The sequence below is a fragment of the Lynx rufus genome, unplaced genomic scaffold (genome assembly GCF_022079265.1).
Source record: "Lynx rufus isolate CCGP_SWC_20201006 ecotype Redwood Valley unplaced genomic scaffold, mLynRuf1.p SCAF_4, whole genome shotgun sequence".
In the NCBI taxonomy this organism is placed as follows: domain Eukaryota; kingdom Metazoa; phylum Chordata; class Mammalia; order Carnivora; family Felidae; genus Lynx; species Lynx rufus.
Window position 1 is genome coordinate 4,387,814 of NW_025814856.1, and position 22,611 is coordinate 4,410,424.

The 22,611-nt window shown below is 44.8% G+C and overlaps 1 protein-coding gene and 1 long non-coding RNA gene across 9 annotated transcripts in view; one reads left to right on the plus strand and one right to left on the minus strand.

Moving 5' to 3' along the window:
- ADGRE1 (adhesion G protein-coupled receptor E1) overlaps positions 1 to 22,611 on the plus strand; it is a 72,465-nt gene that overhangs the window by 13,637 nt on the left and 36,217 nt on the right. For 5 of the 8 annotated variants that reach the window (XR_006965318.1, XM_047097239.1, XM_047097236.1 and 2 more), the window contains 6 exons: positions 94 to 179; positions 6,063 to 6,209; positions 8,437 to 8,592; positions 8,703 to 8,822; positions 10,483 to 10,629; positions 12,945 to 13,094. Coding sequence is in view for 7 of the 8 variants with exons in the window: in XM_047097239.1 (XP_046953195.1) it covers positions 94 to 179; positions 6,063 to 6,209; positions 8,437 to 8,592; positions 8,703 to 8,822; positions 10,483 to 10,629; positions 12,945 to 13,094 (806 nt within the window). In the remaining variant the exon portion in view is untranslated. The remainder of the gene's footprint in view (positions 1 to 93; positions 180 to 6,062; positions 6,210 to 8,436; positions 8,593 to 8,702; positions 8,823 to 10,482; positions 10,630 to 12,944; positions 13,095 to 22,611) is intronic. The other 3 variants (XM_047097241.1, XM_047097240.1, XM_047097242.1) reach the window with 2 other exon arrangements.
- LOC124524826 (uncharacterized) lies at positions 11,790 to 12,501 on the minus strand. Its single transcript, XR_006965319.1, has 3 exons — positions 12,417 to 12,501; positions 11,913 to 11,917; positions 11,790 to 11,801 (listed from the first exon to the last, which is right to left on the minus strand). It is a non-coding gene; the product is annotated as an uncharacterized LOC124524826 (long non-coding RNA).

The following is a 22,611-nucleotide window of genomic DNA, read 5'->3' on the forward strand; positions in this document are numbered from 1 at the left end:
TCCTGCCCCAGGACCTTTGCATGAGCTGTGCCCTCTGGGATGTTCTTGCCCTACATAAACACATGGTTCCCTCCCTCCCTTCTCTATTTTCAGCTCATGTGTCATCTTCTCAGTGACTACCCTAGTTTTGACATCGTATCCCTTGCCCTCACCTCTCCAGATGATCAGCTCAGTGGCAGGTGAGGAATTTTGTGCGTCTTGTCCCACACAAGGGCTCAATACATAGTGCCTAGAATAGTGCCTGACATACAGCAGGTGGTTTGCATTTGTCAGAGTTGTCCAGAGAAGCAGAAACAACACGATGGATGCAGATAGGTAAAGATCCATTATAAGGAATTGGTTCACGCGACTAGGGAGGCTGGCAAGTCCCACAACCTTCGGGGTGATGTGCACAAGTCCCGAGCCCGGAGAGCATTTGGGAAGCTAAGCAAAGGTGAGCACGGCTGACGGGACAAGGCAGGAGATGATGAGCTGGGAGGCTGCCAGGTGCCCAGTCACCTGGGCTGTGGTTCTGGTTTAGGGCGGGTTTGAGTTGTGAGCAATTGAGCCAGAGGAAGAGGGTAATGGGAAGTTCAGATGAGAGACCGCAAGTGATAATGCGCCGGAAGTCCGCAAAGGACAACGCTGCCTCTACAGATGAAAGAGGAAGCTGTTAGTAAGAAAAGAGATACAATTGAGGGGCCATGCAGGGAAGGGACGTAAACAAGGCACGTTGTAGGAAGTGAAGAGCCTGACTGAACCATCCCTCGAAGTTGGGGGGGGCCCTTTATAAAGCGCTTCCCCACCCTACAGATCAACCGGTGTTGGCATTACCTTCCACTCCTGTCTTTCACATCCTGCATCCAATGCACTGGCAAGTCCTGCTGACGTCACCTCTGAGCAAACCCCAAATCTCATGCTGCTTCTGCTCTCAGCCAGGTGGCACCCACCATCCTCGCTCACCTGGACGGGCGCGGTGACTCCTCCCTGGTCATCCTGCCTCTGCCCCTCTACCGTTCATCTTCCGACCAGAGGATCCTGTTAAAACCTCAGTCCTGCCGTGTGCTGTCTGTGCTCAGACTCCGCCATGGCTCCCGTCGCTCTCTGATAGAAAGCTGGGGGGGCGCCTGGGTGGCGCAGTCGGTTAAGTGTCCGACTTCAGCCAGGTCACGATCTCGCGGTCCGTGAGTTCGAGCCCCGCGTCAGGCTCTGGGCTGATGGCTCAGAGCCTGGAGCCTGTTTCCGATTCTGTGTCTCCCTCTCTCTCTGCCCCTCCCCCGTTCATGCTCTGTCTCTCTCTGTCCCAAAAATAAATAAACGTTGAAAAAAAAAATTAGAAAGCTGGGGTGTGACAGTCGTCTAGCCGATCTTAGCCGACCTGGCCATGTCCACGCCTCCCCTTTCCCCCTGTGCACTCTGCTCCAACCACACGACCTCCCTGTAATTCCACGAAATCACCAGCTGTGGTCCTGCCCCTGGGTCCTTCATGCATTTGCTGTTTCCTCTGCCCTAAGCACCTTCGTATGTATCTTACTCACCTCCCCCTGGCCTTTGTTCCAGTGTTACTTTCTCAGTGAGGTCTTTGTTGTTGAGCACCGACTGTGTGCCAGGCTCTGTTGTAGGCACTCAGCACACAGCAGTGAATGAGACAGACATAAATCCCTGCCTTCCAGGAGCCCAAAGTCCATCAGGGAAACGGATTTAAAAGAACCAATTACAAAGGTTTTTTTTTGAAAGAATGGTCGTAGAAATTGCCTGAACATTGATTCCATTTCCAGCCAGATCTACCTCTTCTTGGGTGGCAGCAGTGAAAATCACTCACTTCAGGTTTTGACAGGCCCAGGGATGCCAGTCACCAGCGGTGTGTCCTTGAACAAGTTACTTAACCTCACTGAGACTCAGTTTTCCACATCTGTATAATGGGAATTGTACTAGTTTCATATGGCGGCTATAACAAATTACCACAAACTTTACCTTACAGATCTGGAGGTCAGAAGTCCAAAATGGGTCCCAGTTGGCTAACATCAAGGTGCGAGCAGGGATGAGTTCCATTCTGGGGGTTCTAGAGCAGACTGTGTCTTTTTGCCTTTTCCAGCTTCTAGAGGCCACTTGGATTCCTTGGCTTGGGTCCCTCTTCCTCCATCTTCAAAGCTGGCAATGACTGGCCAAGTCTTTCTCATATTGTGTCACTTTGCCTCTCTTGGCTTCATCTTTCCGTTTTAAGGACCTTTGTGATTACATTGACCCCATCTGAATAATCCAGAGTTTCCTCTTCATCTCGGGATCAGCTAATTCCATTGGAATCCTTAGTTCTCTCTTGCCACATAGCATAGGTTCTGGGGATTAAGACGTGGTCATCTCTGAGGGCGCCTGTGTGACCAACTGTGTGAGTTGGTTGGATGTCCAACTTCAGCTTAGGTCATGATGTGACGGTTCATTAGTTCGAGCCCCACATCAGGCTCTCTGCTGTCAGTGTCGAGCCCGCTTCAGATCCTCTGTCTCCCTCTCTCTATACCCTTCCTCTGCTCTCACTCTCTTTCTCTCTCTCTCTCTCTCAAAAACAGTAAATAAATGTTAAGGTCAGGCGTAGGGCAGGGTAAAGATATGAGTCAGGAGCTAAAAAATTTTAGCAGTCAAAGGCTTTATTTGGGAACTAAGGTCTTGGGCGAGGTTCTGTGACTCAGGGAGAGAGAGAGAGAGGAGTCAGGGAAGTCGCGCCCGGGTGTGGTGAGGTAGGGTTTTTAAGCTGCAGCAGTTCTGGGTTTAGGTCCCGGTGGGCCTTTTTCACACCAGGTTGTGCTGTCACTTGGTGACTGGTTGACCTTCAATTCATTCTGGCGCGCTGCTTGGGGCTTTCTGTTGGGAATTTTCCACTGGCAAGATGGCCGTGCCCTCCACTGTGGTTCCAGGGACATCCTGACAATAAGCATTTAAAAAAAGGATGTGGTCAGGGCACATGCACCCCAATATTGATAGCAGCACTATCAATAATAGTCAAATTATGGAAAGAGCCCAAATGTCCATCGACGGATGAATGGATAAAGAAGATGTGGTATATACACACAATGGAGTATTACCCGGCAATCAAAAAGAACGAAATCTTGCCATTTGCAACTATGTGGATGGAACTAGAGGGTATTATGTTAAGCAAAATTAGTCAGAGAAAGACAAATATCATAGGACTTCACTCATGAGGACTTAAAGATACAAAACAGATGAACATAAGGGAAGGGAAGCAAGAATAACATAAAAACAGGGAGGGGGCCAAAACATAAGAGACTTAAATATGGAGAACAAACAGAGGGTTGCTGGAGGGGTTGTGGGAGGGGATATGGGTTAAATAGGTAAAGGGCATTAAGGAATCTACTCCTGAAATCATTGTTGCACTAGATGCTAACTAACTTGGATGTACATTTAAAAAAATTAAATTAAATTAAATTTAAAAAAAGGGATGTGGTCATTTTTAGAGGGGCCATTATTCTGCTGACCACAGGAATGACACTATCGAATAAGTTTCTTCACAATCTCCTAGAAGCCTGCCTCCGCCTCTGGCTTGTTGTTCTGGAGCTCACAGTGTGGTGGGGGAAATGACTACTAGAAAACTAACCATACAAATAAGCAACTACAATTATGACGTGTGTCATAAAGAAGGAGCACGAGAAGCTATGTGGGAGCACAGAGCACAGTGGAGGCTTTTTTGGGGGAAATGACACTTAAGCAAGACATGAAGAATGAGTAGGAGCTGGCCAGGCAAAGCAGAGGCAAAGGGTATAGAATGTGTAAAGGCCCTGTGGTGGGAAGTCTAGAAATGGAGAGTAACACGAGATGTGGTTTAAAGATGTGGTTGGGTGTGGTCACTGGGGCTCTGTGGGTCCTGTTTAAGTGATTTGGATTTTAATTCTGAGTGCAACAGGGAGCACTGTAGGCAGAGGTGGGGGTAGATAATCAAATCTGCATTCAGAGGTGACTACTATGTGGAGAAGAGATTGCAGGGGACAACAGAGGACAAAGGGACGTAGAAGCCAGAGGAGGAGCTGTACCGAGAACAGCTGTGGCGAGGGAGAAAAGTGGGTACATATCAAATGCTATTTGGATACAGAACCAACAGGGCTTGGGGACCCACTGAAAGTGAGGGTGAGGGCTAAACAGGTAAACTGAGATACAGAGAGGTGCAATCACTTGTCCCAGAGCTGGACTGGCTAGGATGTAGTTTTGACTGCTTCCATAGTAACCAAACAACAACTTAGACATTTATTTCTTAGAAGTTCCTTCTTCTTGTAGATCTCTAACTTATAGATGGGGCGGAGTGACCAGGCTGCCTGGTCTAGGAGATCATTCCACCTTGTTGCCTCTCCATTCCTTGGCGTGGTGGTTTCCCAAGCCATCATCCTCAGGGTTAAGGGCAGATCAGCCCACTCTGCCCATGTTCCTGCCCAAGGGGAAGGGGGCAGCCTGCTTATTCTTTTTTTTTTTTATTTTTATTTATTTATTTATTTTTTCAACGTTTATTTATTTTTGGGACAGAGAGAGACAGAGCATGAACGGGGGAGGGGGGGCAGAGAGAGAGGGAGACACAGAATCAGAAACAGGCTCCAGGCTCTGAGCCATCAGCCCAGAGCCTGATGCGGGGCTCGAACTCCCGGACCGCGAGATCGTGACCTGGTTGAAGTCGGACGCTTAACCGACTGCGCCACCCAGGCGCCCCTATTCTTTTTTTTTTTTAATCTTTATTTTTGACAGAGAGAGAGACAGAGTGTGAGTGGGGGAGGGGCTCAGAGAGAGGGAGACACAGAATCTGAAGCAGGCTCCAGGCTCTGAGCTGTTAGCACAGAGCTTTAAGATCATGATCTGAGCTGAAGTTGGACCCTCAACCGACTGAGCCACCAAGGCGCCCCAGCGTGTTTATTCTTCTCAAGAACATGGCCAAATGATGCACATATCACTTCCACACACATGCCCATGGGCAGAACTGAGTCACATGAGCTGCAGGAGACCCTGGGAATGCAATCTTTAACAGGATGGTTGTGTTACTAAAAGCTCTGGGAGGACAGCTGCCATTCTCCACTTGGAGGTTCACTGCTGGGGCTTTACCCAGGTCTTCTGTGCTCCAAAGGCTGAAATTTTGACTCTCAAACACTTCTGTCTAGAGCCCTGATGCTCCTGGTGCTGCTGGTCCTTGGACCTCCATCAGCATCGTTCAGGGGCTTGTGAAAAGTACAGACTCTCGGGCTCCTTCTTAGACCTGCAGAATCAGCATCTTCTTTTTCCAGATCCAGGATGTAGGTGAGGCAGCTGCTCTTGGTCCAAGGACCACACCTGGAGTAGCCAAGTGTCAACATCGGTGCTTCTCACACTCTCACGTGCACCCAGATGGCCCAGGGGTCTTGCTAAAATGCAGGTTCTGGTTCATCAGTTTTGGGGCAGGGGCCCGAGATGCTGCGTTTCCATCAAACTCCCAGGCAGTGTTGATGCTCCTGGCCCGGGAACTGCACTTGGAACAGGAGGAGTCTAGGGTCTACAAGGTCCTTGACATGCTGAGCAGTTTCTCAGGACTGCTGTAACAGGTTACCATAAACCAGGGGGCTCAAAACAACAGAAATCTATTGTCTCACCATTCTGGGGACCAGAAGTCTGAATCAAGGTGTCCATGGAGCCATGCTTTCTCTGAAGGCTCTAAGGGAGAGTTTGTTCTGTGCCTCTTTCCCAGCTTCTGGGGTGGCTGGCAATCCTTGGTATTGCTTAGTTTGAAGGCGGATCACTCCAGTGTGTGCCTCTGTTGCCACGTCGTGTTTTCCCTGAGCCTGTCTGTGCCTCTCTTCTCCTCTTCTTGTAAGTACACCAATCCTATCAGATTACAGACCACCCAACTCCAAGAGGATCTCACGCTCTCTTGGGTCTTAATTACATTTTCAGAGACCCTATCTCCAAATAAGGTCACATTCTCAGGGACCAGGATTTAGGGCTTCAGCACATTTTTTGAGGTACATGTCAGCCCACAACAGTCCCCTTCACCCTTTCATGCTGGCTGTCCCCGATGCCCGCCCCAGGGCTCTAACCCACACACTTCCTTCTGCGCTGCCCAGGTGTGAATGAATGTGAAGACACCACCGTGTGCCCAGCTTACGCAACCTGCACCAACACTTTGGACAGCTACTACTGCACTTGCAAAGGAGGCTTTCTGTCGAGCAATGGACTGACGCGGTTCCGGGGCCCAGAAGTAACATGCAAAGGTGAGCACCCCCTCCTTAAAACCCTCCGCCATTTTGCAGGATAGTCAGGTGGAAGCTGGCTGGGCAGTGGATGTAGGCACTTTTTCTGTGTCCCAAATGTTATTTTCCCCCTCTCTCCCGCCCTGCCCTTTTTATCTTTCTTTTTCTATGACGACGAGGATTCCTGCTCACTAAAAATCCCAACCATTTGAAACGAGCATAAGGATGAAAATAAAAGTAAACATCATGCCATTTGTCAATATCCAGAAATAACCACTGATTTCATTTTGGGAAATCTTTTGGTTGTCTCTCCATGAAGGAAACAAGAACTTTTAACATTCGCTGAGCACCAGGCCCCCAATGAAGGGATTTATGTGCATTTTTACATTAAATTGAGTGTAGGCATCCTAATGATCTCCACTGTACAGATGTGGACACTGAGGCTTGGAGTGCTGGGATGACCTGTTCACGGCTGTGTGGTTGGACTGGCCTCCAAACCAAGTCTTTCCAACTCTCACAGCAGTTTCTGAACCAAGTCAACTCTTTGCCACACTCTAGTCGTGCCGTGTTGGGGAAACGTATTTACCCTCTCTAGGCCTCAATGTTTCCATCTGCAGAATGAGCGTATAAGAGTACCGACCTCCAAGGATAGCTGGGACAGTTAAGTGCAATGAAGTACGTAGTGTGCTAGGCACACGTATGCTCCCAAGAGCCACTACTTACATATGTAATGTAAATTGAAATAATCCCCAGAATGATCGACATTCTGTGTATGTATTTCTGTGTGTTTATATCCCAATTCTCCCCTTGACAGTCAAGATCTGATTGTACCTCTGCCTAAGACCAGGGATCATTGAACTTGTTAATGCAAAGGGCCAAATAGTAAATATTTTGGAGGTTGCAAGCTGTGTGATCTCTGTCATGACCACTCAATACTCCAGTTGTAGTGCGAAAGCAGCCAAAGATGATACACAAATGAATGAATGTGTTTGTTCCAATAAAACTTTATTTATACCAACACGTGGTGGGCTGGATTTGGCCCATGAGCTCCAGTTCACTGGGTGCTGAATAAGGTTATTCATTTCCTTTGTTATGGTATCCAGGGAGCCCTCAAATCCTTCTTTATCTTTGAGTTACGGCTCATGGGTCATTTGGCAAGCTACAGTAGTCCTGATAGACCCAGGTTTTTCATTTTGGGTTGAAATCAATATTCCCCATCTAGAGAATAATGGATACTACAGCAAGGATTTCATCCCCTTTATGCCTTTGTCTCCGGTTTGGTGCCTAAGACATTGAGAGTATTTGATAGATATTTGTTGAATGAAGGAGCACATTACCTTATTCTTTATGTCAACTCCAGTTTTCATCAGCAGTTATCAGTTGTTTCTAATGTTTTACTACCTCAAACAAAGGTGGAGTGAACATTCCTGTGATCTGATCTTGATGTCCAGGAGCAGCTCCAGATTTCTGTCTAGAAGTACAGTTTTCTGGGAGGAGCTGTAAGAGACGTGCCTTGAGGTTGTGTTTGCATGACAAGTACATAGCAAGTGTTTAGGCGACATGACCAGGGCTGGAGGAGACTTGAGCTGGGCCTCCCCATGGCACCACGACAACTCAATTTTATGGGTCCCTCAACTCCTTTGCAAGTAATTCTTCATTATCTACTCCTGGGGAGATACTTCACTACATCAAACGTAGACATGAAAACTGAATGTGTCAAAATCAATGACAGTCATTTATTTTGTTCATAAATGTTTCTGCCATTTGAGTTGAGGTCAGTGAGTATGGCTGGTCTCTGTTCCGTGCAGTCTCAGCTGAGTTGGCTTAAGTGGGGGCTAGAGGATCCACTTTGAAGGCAGCATACGCACAAGGCTGGCATCTGCTGCTGGCCGTGGGCTGGCTCCTCCACCAGGGCTGTGGGCTGGAGGTCTTGGTTCTTCTCCAGGTCAGCTGCTTTCTCATGGCTGGTTGGGCTTCCTCACATATGGCAGCTAAGCCCCAAGAATGAGCATCTCAAGAGAACAGGGAGGGGGTGCATGGTATCTTTATGACCTAGTACCACTCCCAGAGTCCCAGCAGGCTCAGATTCTGGAGAAGGGAACATAGGTACCACTGCTTGCTGGAAGGAGTACAAGTTCATGAAATGAAGGGTATATAGCATGGAAGACGTTGTTTCCACCATCTTTGGAAATACAATCTGCTACACAAGATGAAGCAAATTAGTGACTCCAACTCTTTCTGTGTCCAGATGTAGATGAATGTTCTCAAAGCCCCCAACCGTGTGGTGCCAACTCAGTCTGCAAAAACCTGCAGGGGAGATACAAGTGCAGCTGCTTGCCTGGTTTCTCTTCTCCCACTGGAAATGACTGGACCTCGGGAAAGCCGGGTCATTTCTCATGCACAGGTAATGCTCTCAGGCATGGGTCTTGGGTGGACAGCGACCACTAGTGGGCAGTGTCTCTCACCTGAGCCACACAGTCTTTGGTCTGCTCACTCTCCTCCACTGCTCCTCAGACATCGATGAATGCCTCTCCGATGGGGTCTGCCCAGAGCATGCTGAGTGTATCAACTCCTTGGGAAGCTACAATTGCAGCTGCCAGGTTGGATTCATCTCTCACAACTCGATCTGTGAAGGTATAGAGGCCCTCTTTTCTTTATGTAGCTACTCAATTAAGTAACAACCACCTCACTTGATGATTCTGTGAGGTTAGAGACTATATTCTTCATTTTGGGGGTGAGAAAATTTAGGCTCAGACCATTGAAGTAACTTCCCCCAAAAGACACAGCTATTAAGTAGAAGAGCCAGGATTGGAACTCCACTCAAGGGTCTACTCTGAGTGCAGCAATGGGTCAGATAATACTTGAGAGCAATGGCGGGGGGGGGGGGGCGGGTTGCTGTGTCCCATGAGCAATAACTTTCAAGGGAGATGCTGGAAATGCCTGGAAATGTTTTTGATTGTCACAACTGGTGGTGGTGACAGGCTCCTCTTGTCTAGTGAGGAGAGGCCACAGATGCTGCTAAACACCTTACAATGCACAGAATAGCTTCCCGCCAACCAAAAATAATCTGGCCCCAAATGTCTTTAGTTCTGAGACAGAGAAACTGCGTGATAGGGTGAGCTCAGACTCAAACTTCAGAACTATTTCCTATAATGTATTTGGTTCAAGACCTCAGGGTTACCCTCAACCCCTACCCCATGCCTTACATACTAAATCAGTCACCATAGCTTGGGGGAATTTACCTGCTAAATATGTCTTGAATCTCTCCATTCTTCCTCATGCTTGGTTCGGGCTTCATCATTAGTTTAGCAGTGTCCTCCCTGGGCTTGTCCTTCCTCCATTCTTGTCCCCTCGAATCCATCCTTCCAAACTGCAGCCAGAATTTGCTCACAAGAAGCAAGGGCTCCATCTCCCTGCATCTGGTTCAGAACTATTGTTCTCCATGCTCGTTTGTAGGGAAGGTGACTCCATCAAGCAAGGCATGGAGTGATCCAGCCCTTATCACATCCCCTGGGTTTGGAGTCAGAGATATTTGAGGTCCTCTCTGATTTTTCTGATACATTTGTAGCAGTAGCTATTGCTGAAAAACAGATCACCCTGAAAGTCAGTGGCTAGAGACAAGCACCATATACGTGGTTTGTGTTCTGTGCACTGGAAATTTAGGTTGGGCTCTGCTGGTCACTTGCTTGCGTCTGTACTGGGCTTGTTCATGTGTCTGTGGTCAGCTGTGAGTCAGCTTGCTCATCTCGGCTGGGCTGCCTCACGTGTCAGGGCCTCCTGTGGGATGATCCATCTCTCTTCCACCTTGTCTCTCCTTCTTCATTAGGTGAGTCTAGGGCTTGTTCATGTGGCAGAAGCAATGGGCTTAAAGAGTGAGCAGAAGCAAATAAGTCTCTAGAAATCTAAGACTTGGAACTGGCACAACATCATTTCTGCTGTGTTCTTTTGGCCAGTGAAAGTCATAGGCCAGATTCAAGCTGGATTCGAGGTGTGGCGAAACAAGCTCCCATTATAGAGGAGGCGTGGCAAAGTCACACCACACCACGCCATCTGCATCCCATGGTGTGGGTGCAGGGAGGAGTAAAGGAGCACAGCCATTCTATGTTCATCTGTCTTGGAGCTATTCACCGCCCTCCACTTATATATATTGGGTCAGAATTTATTCTCCTGGCCGAGCTTCAGTGTAAGGGAGATGAGGAGAAAGGGGAGAACATACACAGTGAATCTCTGTTTGCAGTCTCCTATTCTCACTTCTTCATCTGCTTTGTCTTGGGTTTTCATCTCCACTGACCAGACATGGATGAATGTGCTGACCCCACAACTTGCCCGGAGCACGCAACTTGTCACAACAGTCCTGGAAGCTACTCTTGTGTCTGCAACCTAGGATTTGAATCCAGCAGTGGAAACACGAGCTTGCAGGGCCCAGGAGACACATGTGAAGGTCGGTGGGAAGGGTTTGTTGGGGAACCAGGTCCAAGTCTGCATGCAAAGACAGCAGTGGTGGGTGAGGGGTCAGGATGAGTCTGGGCTGAGCTCAAGGACCTCATCTGCTAAGCTGATGCCAATAATTGCTCATCCATGCACTCATGCACTCATTCAAGAAATACTTCCTGAGCACCTACTATATGCCAGGCACTCTTCTAGAGCTGGTGGATGCAGCACCAAATAACATAGGCAAAATGATTTGTTCTCCTAGAACTCATCATCTAGGGTTAAGGGAGATAGATAGTAAAATAAATGCATGGCCATATGTATGCCAGGAGTATCTGAAAGAAATAAAGATAAATAAGGCAGGAAAGGTGCATAGGCAGCGCTGGGAGTAGGGGTCAACTTTTAGTAGAGTGAGTGGTAAGGAAAGGCCACACTGAAAAGTTCATATTTGAGAAAAGATGTGAAGGATATGAGGGAGTGAGATATTGGGTATCTGGGGAAGGGTGTTCCAGGAGGAGGGAACCGCAGATACAAAGGGCTGGAGGCAGGATCCCAGCCAAGGTGCTAAGCTCTTCCGGACATGTACTCATTGTCTGCCCAACAACCTGATGGTATCAGTGGTGTTTTATGCCCATTTCATAGATGAGGAACCTGAGCCTCCATCGTGGTAAAACAACTCTTCCACGGTCAAATAGCTAGGAAGTAGGGGAGTCAGGATCTGAACTGGCCATCATTGACTTGAGTCCAAATTTCCAGACTCTGACTCAAGACCACCTGGGAATCTGTCACCTAAGAAGTCCAGAACCAGAATGAACCTGATTTTGAATCCTGGTGTGCCTTTCACAGGCTGTGTGACTCTGCACAATTGTGATGCCTCAGTTTCCTCATCAGAAAAATGGAAGTAATGTTAGTGTGCACCTCACAGGGCTGCCGTGAGCATTCCTCGAGCAGGTGCATGTAAGGGATGTTCCTCAGTGTCTGTCACAAAACTCTCAACATATTAGCAGTTCATTGTTTATTTTAGCTAACAAGTACTTACCTCATACTTGTTATTCTCCAGACTCTGCTCTGAGTCCTTCCCAGATGACACCTTATTCAATGCTCAAACAACCCTATGGGGGAAGTACTATTATTATCCCTGTCTGACAGATGAGGGCACTGAGACACACAGAGGTGAACTATCTTGGCCAGTGCATTGTCAGCTCAGGGCCACCAGAACAAAACACTGCAGACAGGGTGGTTTCAACATTGAGACCTATTTTCCCTCCATTGTGGAGGCTGGAAGTCTGAGACCACAGCTGGGTTCTGGAGAGGGCTGTCCTCCTTGCTTCCAGATGACTGACTGCCTTCATTCTGGGGTCATGGACAGTGAGTTCTGATTTCTCTCCCTGTTTTTATGGGTACTAATCCCATCTTTTTTAAAGTTTATTTAGTTGTTTTTGAGAGAAAGAGAGAGAGATCTCACAGTAGGAGCAGAGGGGGAGAGAGAGAGGAAGAGAGCGGGAGAGAGAGAGAGAGAGAGAGAGAGAGAGAGAGAGAGAGAATCCCAAGCAGGCTCCGCACTGTGTATACAGAGCCAGATGCAGGGTTCGAACTCACCAGCTGTGAGATCATGACCTGAACAGAAACCAAGAGTTGTATGCTTAATTGACTGAGCCACCCAGGTGCTCCAGGGCACTAATCCCATCTTAAGACCTCATCAACCTAATCATCTTGTGAACGCCTTTTGTCCAGATACTGTCTCTCCGAGTGTTGGGGATGTAACGTATCAATCTGGGGGCACATATTTCAGTCCACAGCACCCAGTAACACACAGTCTATAGTGACAGAGCCAAGCTTTGAGCCCAGGCTGTCCATGCTTTGCACCCCTCCACTTGGATGCCTCTCAGTCATTATTATTATTGCTGATAACATAGTATTTCTTAGAGGGAGGAATTGAGATTTATCAAGGAACGGGGTCCAGGGAGTTCAAGGCTGAGGGAGCAAACAGTGAGCGCTCCTGGACCTACAGGTAATCAGTGAATCTGGACCAGGAATTACTAAGGGGTTAGCAAGGAAAGATGAGGTAGGTGAGCTTAGGTGGGTCCAAACTCTCAGAGTCTCATGTGTTCTAAAGAGGAGTTTGGGTTTTATCCCGAAGTGTGGCGAGCCTCATCAAAAGATTTGTGTGGGTCACATCCTGGCTCTCTGCACTTCCTTTCAGCAGTGTTCAAGAGGGTGCGAGCAGAGCCAGGGAGACCCGCTGGCTTCAGTCAGGATGGGGCTGTGCACTGCCATGGCCTCAGCATCCTTGATCCTTTTGACTCAGCCTAGTTTTCTGCTTAGATGTGGACGAATGTGCCAGGAATTCAACTCTTTGTGGTCTCAGCTCAGTGTGTACCAACACCCCGGGGGAATACCACTGCTCCTGCCTGCCTGGGTTCTTTTCACCTGTTGATTGGACCCCTGAGAAACCAGAGGATTTCAGATGTACAGGTAATGCTCGCAGCCATGCTGACGACTTTTCATGGATGTCAACGTACCCTGAAGAGAGTGGCTTACAAACAACCCTTTCTGCTTGCTCATGATCCTGTGGGTTGACTGCATGGTTTTTGAAGGTGGGGGTGGGCACTAAGGTGGCACGAGGTCTCACATGGCCTCACTTATATGGCTTGTAGTTGGTGCTTGGCTCTGCGTGGGAGCTCAGATAGGCCCTTCAGTTTTCCTCATGGGCCTGTCCACACCAAAATTTTGGATGGTTACTACTGCACTTGCAATCGAGGCTTTCTGGCCAACAATGGACCGATGCAGTTCAGGAACCCAGGAGTGACATGAAAAGTTGAGTACGCACCCCCTCAAAACCCTCCGCCATTTTGTAGGATAATCAGGTGGAAGATGGCTGGGCAGTGGATGTAGGTACTTTTTTTTGTCCCAAACGTTATTTTCTCTCCCTCTCCTTCCCTGCCCTCTTTTCATTCTTTTTCCATAGTGACAATGATTCCTGTTCACTCAAAATTCTAACCATTTGGAGCTGACATTAAGATGAAAATAAAAGTGAAAACCAATATCTAGAAATAAACCACTGATTTCATTTTGGGAAAGCTTTTGCTTGTCTCTCCATGAAGAAAACAAGAATTTGTAACATTCGCTAAGTACCAGGCACCCAATGAAGGGATTTATGTGCATTTTTACATTAAATTGAGTGTAGGCATCCTAATGATCTCCACTGTACAGATGTGGACACTGAGACTTGGAGTGCTGGGATGACCTGTTCACGGCTGTGTGGTTGGACTGGCCTCCAAACCCAGTCTTTCCAACTCTCACAGCAGTTTCTGAACCAAGTCAACTCTTTGCCACACTCTAGTTGTGCGGTGTTGGGGAAACGTATTTACCCTCTCTAGGCTTCAACGTTTCCATCTGCAGAATGAGCGTATAAGAGTACCGACCTCCAAGGATAGCTGGGAAAATTAAGTGCAATGAAGTACGTAGTGTGCTAGGCACACGTATGCTCCCAAGAGCTACTACTTACATATGTAATGTAAATTGAAATAATCCCCAGAATGATCGACATTCTGTGTATGTATTTCTGTGTGTTTATATCCCAATTCTCCCCTTGACAGTCAAGATCTGATTGTACCTCTGCCTAAGACCAGGGATCATTGAACTTGTTAATGCAAAGGGCCAAATAGTAAATATTTTGGAGGTTGCAAGCTGTGTGATCTCTGTCATGACCACTCAATACTCCAGTTGTAGTGCGAAAGCAGCCAAAGATGATACACAAATGAATGAATGTGTTTGTTCCAATAAAACTTTATTTATACCAACACGTGGTGGGCTGGATTTGGCCCATGAGCTCTAGTTCACTGGGTGCTGAATAAGGTTATTCATTTCTATTGTTATGGTGTCCAGGGAGCCACTAATTTGCTTCATCTTGTGTAGCAGATTGTATTTCCAAAGATGGTGGAAACAACGTCTTCCATGCTATATACCCTTCATTTCATGAATTTGTACTCCTTCCAGCAAGCAGTGGTACCTATGTTCCCTTCTCCAGAATCTGAGCCTGCTGGGACTCTGGGAGTGGTACTAGGTCGTAAAGATACCATGCACCCCTCCCTGTTCTCTTGAGATGCTCATTCTTGGGGCTTAGCTGCCATATGTGAGGAAGCCCAACCAGCCATGAGAAAGCAGCTGACCTGGAGAAGAACCAAGACCTCCAGCCCACAGCCCTGGTGGAGGAGCCAGCCCACGGCCAGCAGCAGATGCCAGCCTTGTGCGTATGCTGCCTTCAAAGTGGATCCTCTAGCCCCCACTTAAGCCAACTCAGCTGAGACTGCACGGAACAGAGACCAGCCATACTCACTGACCTCAACTCAAATGGCAGAAACATTTATGAACAAAATAAATGACTGTCATTGATTTTGACACATTCAGTTTTCATGTCTACGTTTGATGTAGTGAAGTATCTCCCCAGGAGTAGATAATGAAGAATTACTTGCAAAGGAGTTGAGGGACCCATAAAATTGAGTTGTCGTGGTGCCATGGGGAGGCCCAGCTCAAGTCTCCTCCAGCCCTGGTCACGTCGCCTAAACACTTGCTATGTACTTGTCATGCAAACACAACCTCAAGGCACGTCTCTTACAGCTCCTCCCAGAAAACTGTACTTCTAGACAGAAATCTGGAGCTGCTCCTGGACATCAAGATCAGATCACAGGAATGTTCACTCCACCTTTGTTTGAGGTAGTAAAACATTAGAAACAACTGATAACTGCTGATGAAAACTGGAGCTGACATAAAGAATAAGGTAATGTGCTCCTTCATTCAACAAATATCTATCGAATACTCACAATGTCTTAGGCACCAAACCGGAGACAAAGGCATAAAGGGGATGAAATCCTTGCTGTAGTATCCATTATTCTCTAGATGGGGAATATTGATCTCAACCCAAAATGAAAAACCGGGTCTATCAGGACTACTGTAGCTTGCCAAATGACCCATGAGCCGTAACTCAAAGATAAAGAAGGATTTGAGGGCTCCCTGGATACCATAACAAAGGAAATGAATAACCTTATTCAGCACCCAGTGAACTGGAGCTCATGGGCCAAATCCAGCCCACCACGTGTTGGTATAAATAAAGTTTTATTGGAACAAACACATTCATTCATTTGTGTATAATCTTTAGCTGCTTTCGCACTACAACTGGAGTATTGAGTGGTCATGACAGAGATCACACAGCTTGCAACCTCCAAAATATTTACTATTTGGAGTCGTTTCTGCTTCCATACAAATTTTAGAATAGCTTGTTCTAGCTCTGTGAAGAATACTCATGTTATTTTGACAGGGATTGCATTGCATGTGTAGATTGCTTTGGATAGCATCAACATTTTAATAATATCTGTTCTTCCTATCCTTGGGCATGGAATGCTTTTCCATTTCTTTGTGTCTTCTTCATTTTCTTTCATATGCTGTCTATACTCTTCAACGTACAGATCTTTTAGCTCTTTGGTTACGTTTATTCCTAGGTATCTTATGATTTTTGGTGCAATTGCAAATGGGATTGATTCATTGATTTCTCTTTCTGCTGCTTCATTATCAGTGTATTGAAATGCTAATGATTTCTGTATGCTGATCTCATCTTATGTGAATTTGCTGAGTTCCTGTATCAGCTCTAGCAGTTTTTTGGTGGTGTCTTTTGGGTTTCCCACATAAAGTATCATGTCATGTGTGAAGAATGAAAGTTTGACCTCCTCCTTGCCAATTCGTATGCCTTTGATTTCTTTGTACTGTCTGATTGCTGAGGCTAGGATTTCCAGTGCTATGTTTAACAACAATGGTGAGAGTGGACATCCCTGTCATATTCCTGACCTTAGGCAGAAAGCTCTCAGTTTTTCCCCATTGAAAATGAGGGAAATGAGCTGTGGGCATTTGTATATAGCCTTTATGATGTTGAGGTATGTTCCTCCTATCCTGACTTTCTGGAGGGTTTTTATCAAAAAAGGATGCTGTATTTTCTCAAATGCTTTGTCTGCATCTATTGAGAGGATCATGTGGCTCTTATCCTTTCTTTTATTAACGTGATGTAGCAAGTTGAATGATTTTCAGATATTCAACAAGCCCTGCAGCCCAGGGTAAATCCTACTTTATCGCAGTATATAATTCTTTTAATGTATTGTTGGATTTGATCTGCTAGTATCTTGTTGAGAATGTTTACATCCATGTTCATCAGGGGAACTGGTCTGTAATTCTCCTTTTCAGTGGGTCTTTACCTGGTTTGGAAATCAAGGAAATGCTGGTCTCCTAGAATGAGTTTGGAAGTTTTCTTCCATTTCTATTTTTTTGAATAGCTTCAAAAGAATAGATTTGACTCTTCTTTAAATGTTTGATAGAATTCTCCTGGGAAGCCATCTGGCCCTGGAACCTTGTTTATTGGGGGATTTTTGATTACTGATTCAGTTTCTTTACTGACTATGGGTCTGTTCAAATTTTCTGTTTCCTCCTGTTTCAGTTATGGTAGTTTATATGTTTCTAGGAATTTATCCATTTCTTCTAGGTTGCCCAATTTGTTGGCATACACTATCTCATAATATTCTCTTATTATGGTTTGTATTTCTGCGGTGTTGGTTGTGGTCTCTCTTCTTTCATTTGTGATTTAATTTATTTGGGTCCGTTCCTTTTTCTTTTTGATGAGTCTGGCTAGGGGTTTATCAGTTTTGTTAACTGTTTCAAAAAACCAGCTCCTAGTTTCATTAATCTGTTCTACTGGCTTTTTCAATTTCAATATAATTGATTTCTGCTCTAACCTTCATTATTTTCCTTCTTCTGCTGGTTTGGGGCTTTATTTAATGTTCTTTTTCTAGCCCCCTTAGGTGTGAGATTAGGTTGTGTATTTGAGACCTTTCTTCCTTCTTTAGGAAGGCCTGGATTGCTATATACTTCTGTCTTATGACCACCTTTACTGCATCCCAGACATTTTAGACTGTTGTGTTTTCATTTGCATTGGTTTCCATATACTTTTTAATTTCTTTTTTAATTTCTTGGTTAACCATTCATTCTTTAATAGGATGTTCTTTAACCTCCAAGTATTTGTAGTTTTTCCACATTTTTTCTTATGGTTGATTTCAGGTTTCATAGCATTGGTCTGAAACTACACATGGTATGATCTCGATCTTTTCATACTTGTAGATGGCTGACTTGTGATCCATTCTGGAGAATGTACCATGTACACTTGAGAAGAATGTATATTCTACCTTTAAGATAAAATGTTCTAAATACGTCTGTTAAGTCCATCTGGTCCAGCGTGTCATTCAAAGCCATTGTTTCCTTGCTAATTTTCTGCTTAGATGATGTGTCCATTGCCATAAGTGGGGTGTTAAAGTCCCCTACTATTATGGTATTATTATCAATGAATTTCTTTATATGTGTGATTAATTGATTTACGTGGCTGGCTGCTGTCAAGTTGGGGGCATAAATATTCACAATTGTTAGATCTTATTGGTGGATAGACCCCTTCATTATGATATAATGCCCTTCTTCATCTCTTGTTACAGTCTTTATTTTAAAATCTAGTTTGTATGATGTAAGTATGGCTACTCCAGCTTTCTTTTGACATCTATCAGCTTGATAGATGGTTACCCATCCCCTCACTTTCAATCTGCACGTGCTCTTGGGTCTAAAATAAATCTCTTGTAGGCAGCATATAGGTGGATGTTGTTTTCTTTATCCATTCTGATACTGTCTTTTCATTGGAGCATTTAGACCATTACGTTCAGAGGGATTATTGAGAGATATGAATTTAGTGCCATTGTGTTGCCTACGGTTGGTGTTTCTGGTGATACTCTCTTTCTAGTCTTTGTTGCTTTTGGTCTTTTTGTTTTGTTTTTTTCTCCCCTCAAAGGGTACCTCTTAAAATTTCTTGCAGGGCTGGCTCAGTGGTCACAAACTCCTTTAGTTTATGGTTGTCTGGGAAAGTCTTTATCTCTCCTTCTATTCTGAATGACAGCCTTGCTGGATAAAGAATTCTTAGCTGCATATTTTTCCCACATTGAATATATCCTGCCACTGCTTTCTGGCCTGCCAAATTGTTGTGAACAGATCTGCTGTGAACCTCATCTGTCTTCGCTTGAAGGTTAAGGATTTTTGTACTCTTGCTAGTTCCATGATTCTTTCCTTGTCTGTGTATTTTGTGAATTTGACTGTGACATGACTTAGTGATGGTTGGGTTTTGTTGAATCTAATGGGAGTTCTCTGTGCTTCTTGTACTTCAATGTCTGTGTCCTTCCCCAGATTAGGGAAGTTTTAAGCTATAATTTTTTTTTTCAACGTTTATTTATTTTTGGGACAGAGAGAGACAGAGCATGAACGGGCGAGGGGCAGAGAGAGAGGGAGACACAGAATCGGAAGCAGGCTCCAGGCTCCGAGCCATCAGCCCAGAGCCCGACGCGGGGCTCGAACTCACGGACCGCGAGATCGTGACCTGGCTGAAGTCGGACGCTTAACCGACTGCGCCACCCAGGCGCCCCCTAAGCTATAATTTAAAAAAAATTTTTTTTTTCAACGTTTATTTATTTTTGGGACAGAGAGAGACAGAGCATGAACGGGGGAGGGGCAGAGAGAGAGGGAGACACAGAATCCGAAACAGGCTCCAGGCTCCGAGCCATCCGCCCAGAGCCTGACGCGGGGCTCGAACTCACGGACCGCGAGATCGTGACCTGGCTGAAGTCGGCCGCTTAACCGACTGCGCCACCCAGGCGCCCCAAGCTATAATTTGCTCACATAAACCTTCTGCCCCTTTTCCTCTTTCTTCATCTTCTGGGACTCCTTGTTACAAATGTTATTCCTCTTTAGTAAGTTGTTGAGTTTTCTAAGTCTTGAATTGCAATATTTTCCCTTTGTTTCCCTTTCTTTTTTTCTTTCATTATTCTTATTTTTAAAATTTACATCCAAGTTAGTAGCATATAGTGCCACAATGATTTCAGGACTAGATTCCTTAATTCCCCTTACATTGAGTCCATCCTCCCTCCTACAACCCCTCCAGTAACCCACTGTTTGTTCTCCATATTTAAGAGTCTCTTACGTTTGGTCTCCCTCTCTGTTTTTATATTATTTTTGCCTCCCTTCCCTTATGTTCATCTGTTTTGTATCTTAAAGTCCTCATATGAATGAAGTCATATGATATTTTTGTTTCTCTGACTAATTTCGCTTAGCATAATACCCTCTAGTTCCATCCACATAGTTGCAAATGGCAAGATTTCATTCTTTTTGATTGTCGAGAAATACTCCATTGTGTGTGTGTGTGTGTGTGTGTGTGTGTGTGTGTGTGTGTGTGTATACCACATCTTCTTTATCCATTCATCCATTGATGGACATTTAGGCTCTTTCCACTCTTTGGCTATTATTGATAGTGCTGCTATCAACATTGAGGTGAATGTGCCCCTATGAAACAGCATACCTGTATCCCTTGGATAAATACCTAGTAGTGCAATTTCTGGGCCATAGGGTAGTTCTGTTTGTAATTGTTTTCCAGAGTGGCTGCACCAGTTTGCATTCCCACCAGCAGTTCAAAAGAGATCCTCTCTCTCTGCATCCTTGCCAACATCTGTTGTTGCCAGAGTTGTTAATGTTAGCCATTCTGGCAGGTGTGAGGTGGTATCTCATTGTGGTTTTGATTTGTATTTCCCTGATGATGAGTGATGTTGAGCATGTTTTCATGTGTCGGTTGGCCATCTGGATGTGTTCTCTGGAGAAGTGTCTATTCATGTCTTTTGCCCATTTCTTCACTGGATTATTTGTTTTTTGGGGTGTTGAGTTTGATCAGTTCTCTATAGATTTTGGATACTAACCCTTTATCTGATATGTCATTTGCAAATATCTTCTCCCATTCCGTTGGTTGCCTTTTAGTTTTGCTGATTGTTTCCTTCACTGCACAGAAGTTTTTTTATTTTGATGAGGTCCCAATAGCTCATTTTTGCTTTTGTTTCCCTTGCCTCCAGAGTTGTGTTGAGTAAGAAATTGCTGTGGCCGAGGTCAAAGAGGTTTTTGCCTGCTTTCTCCTCGAGGTTTTTTTCTCCTCGAGGATTTTGATGGCTTCTTGTCTTACATTTAGGTCTTTCATCCATTTTGAGTTCATTTTTGTGCATGGTGTAAAAAAGTGGTCCAGGTTCATTCTTCTGCATTTCGCTGTCCAGTTTTCCCAGCATCACTTACTGAAGAGATGTCTTTATTCCATTGGATATTCTTTCCTGCTTTGTCAAAGGTTAGTTAGCCATACGTTTGTGGGTCCATTTTGGGGTTCTCTATTCTGTTCCATTGATCTGAGTGTCTGTTTTTGTGCCAGTACCATACCGTGTTGATGATGAAAGCTTTGTGATACAGCTTGAAGTCCAGGATTGTGATGCCTCCTGCTTTGGTTTTCTTTTTCAGGATTGCTTTAGCTATTCGGGGTCCTTTCTGGTTCCATACAAATTTAGGATTGTTTGTCCTAGCTCTGTGAAGAATGCTGGTGTTATTTTGATAGGGATTGCATTGAATACATAGGTTGCTTTGGGTAGTAATGATTTTTAACAATATTTGTTCTTCCAATCCAGGAGCATGGAATATTTTTCCATTTTTTTCTGTCTTCTTTAATTTCTTTCATAAATTTTCTATAGTTTTCAGTGTATATATTTTTCACCTCTTGGTTAGATTTATTCCTAGATATTTTATGGGTTTGGGTGCAATCGTAAATGGAACCGATTCCTTGATTTCTCTTTGTGTTGCCTCATTGTTGGTAAATAGGAATGCCACCGATTTCTGTGCATCGGTTTTATGTCCTGCAACTTTGCTGAATTCATGGATCAGATCTAGCAGTTTTCTGGTGGAATTTTTGGGTTTTCCATATAGAGGATCATATCATATGTGAAGAGTGAAAGTTTCACCTCCTCCTGGCTGATTTGGATGCCTTTTATTTCTTCGTGTTGTCTGATTACTGAGGCTAAGACTTCCAATACTATGTTGACTAACAGTGGCGAGAGTGGACATCCCTGTCTTTTCCCTGACCTTAGGGGGTAAGCTCTCAGTTTTTCACCATTAAGGATACTAGCATTGGGTCTTTTGTATATGGCTTTTATGATCTGGAGGTATGCTCCTTCTATCCTACTTTCTTGAGGGTTCTTATCAAGAAAGCATGCTGTATTTTGTCAAATGCTTTCTCTGCATCTATTGAGAGGATCATATGGCTCTTGTTCTTTCTTTTATCGATGTGATGAATCACATTGATTGTTTTGTGGATATTGAGCGAGCCCTGCATCCCAGGTATGAATCCCACTTGGTCGTGGTGAATAATTTTTTTAATGTGTTGTTGGATCCGGTTGGCTAATATCTTGTTGAGGATTTTTGCATCCATGTTCACCAGGAAAATTAGTCAATAGCTTTCCTTTTTTGTGGGGTCTTTGTCTGGTTTTGGAATCAAGGTAATGCTGGCTTCATAGAAAGAGTTTCGAAAATTTCCTTTCATTTCTATTTTTTGGAACAGCTTCAAGAGAATAGGTGTTAACTCTTCCTTAAATGTTTGGTAGAATTCCCCTGGAAAGCCATCTGACCCTGGACTCTTGTTTCTGGGGGAGATTTTTGTATTACTAATTTGATTTCTTTGCTGGTTATGGGTCTGTTCAAATTTTCTATTTCTTCCTGTTTCAGTTTTGGTAATTTATATGTTTCTAGGAATTTGTCCATGTCTTCCAGCTTCCCCATTTTATTGGCATATAAGTGCTCATAATATTCTCTTATTGTTTGCATTTCTGCTGCATTGCTTGTGATCTGTCTTTTTTCTTCTTGATTTTAGTTATTAGGGTCCTTTTTCTTTTTGATCAAAGTGGCTAGTGGTTTATCAATTTTGTTAATTCTTTCAAAGAACCAGTTTCTGGTTTCATTGATCTGTTCTACCCTTTTTTATTTTTTTGTTTTGGCTCCAATAGCATTGTTTTCTGCTCTATCCTTTATTATTTCCCATTTACTACTGTGTTTTGGTGTTATTTGTTGT